At 35.4% G+C, this 1,139-nt stretch overlaps 1 protein-coding gene across 7 annotated transcripts in view; it reads right to left on the bottom strand.

Annotated features, from left to right (window-relative positions):
• The window catches only part of HELQ (helicase, POLQ like), a 52,682-nt gene that overhangs the window by 12,822 nt on the left and 38,721 nt on the right, over positions 1-1,139 (bottom strand). For 6 of the 7 annotated variants that reach the window (XM_013004854.2, XM_045284200.1, XM_045284198.1 and 3 more), the window contains one exon: positions 664-762. The exons of the other annotated variant lie outside the window; for it this stretch is intronic. In XM_013004854.2, coding sequence (XP_012860308.1) covers positions 664-762 — 99 coding nt within the window. The remainder of the gene's footprint in view (positions 1-663; positions 763-1,139) is intronic. 7 annotated transcript variants of the gene reach the window in all.

Here is a 1,139-nt window from a genome sequence, read left to right as displayed (position 1 = left end):
GAGGGCATCTGGGAGGGAGGGGGTAAAATGAGGAGCTGATACCAAGGGCTCAAGTAGAAAGCAAATGTTTTGAGAATGATGAAGGCAACAAATGTGCATGACATACAATGGATGGATGTATGGATTGTGATAAAAGTTGTATGAGCTCCCAATACAATGATTTAAAAAAAGGGAAAAAAGATATTATATCAAAAAGTTTCATTTTTCTAGTTCAACTTTTATAGACTGCTTTCGTATATTTTAAGTACTAGAGAATACTCTGAGGGAAAAACAAAACAAACAAACCAGCAAATCTCTTTCTATTTTAGAGTCCCTGGTACCAAATACAATGCCAAGTACAAACTTTCTGGAAAATACTGTATTTCCCTTGGGTTGAACTTATTCAGGATTATTGCAATCAGTGTCATCAGACTGAATGCATATGAACTGTCGATTGGAAAACCAATGTGCTCCATAAACTTCACCCAAATCACCCACATACCTCATCATACCCTTCAGAAATGACTGATCCTTTTAAAAAATGATAGATTTTCTGTTGCTCAGCCATGTTTTAAATAGCAAAATGGGAATCATATTAACTTAAAGAAAAACACGTGAAAAAAAAAAAGATCAGCTCAACAAAGGAGGTAATAAAGTGTCACAAATTTTGTTGAACAACGGTACCTTCCTGATTGCTTGACCAGAAGCTTTCTTCCCAATAAAGCTTTCGGAGACTCCCACAAGAGCAGCTACTTTTTGTTCTGCTGGACTGAGCTGGCTGAACTACACAGAAAAAGAATACAGACATTGAAAACATAAATTGGTACTTTAAAAAATTTGTCATTTGTGGTTGGTGTAAGATATGAAAATAATGATTTATAATTTATTGAGGGGTCATGAGGGCCGGGAGGAGAGGGTAGGGTAAAAAGAGGAGCTGATACCAAGGGGCCCAAAAGAAAGTAAATGTTTAGAAAATAATGACGGCAACATATGTACAAATATTCTCGATACAGTTGATGCATGGATTTAAAAAAAAATTTTTAAATCATTTTATTGGGAGCTCTTACAGGTATTACACCAGTCCATAATTCAATTAGATCAAGCATAATTGGACAATTGCTGCCACCATCAGTTTCAAAACATTTTCTTTCTTCTTGAAC

Source organism: Echinops telfairi, unplaced genomic scaffold (genome assembly GCF_000313985.2).
Source record: "Echinops telfairi isolate 266 unplaced genomic scaffold, ASM31398v2 ScPeMD7_7468;HRSCAF=8506_0, whole genome shotgun sequence".
Classification (NCBI taxonomy): Eukaryota; Metazoa; Chordata; class Mammalia; order Afrosoricida; family Tenrecidae; genus Echinops; species Echinops telfairi.
This window is presented reverse-complemented; position numbering and strand designations above follow the sequence as displayed.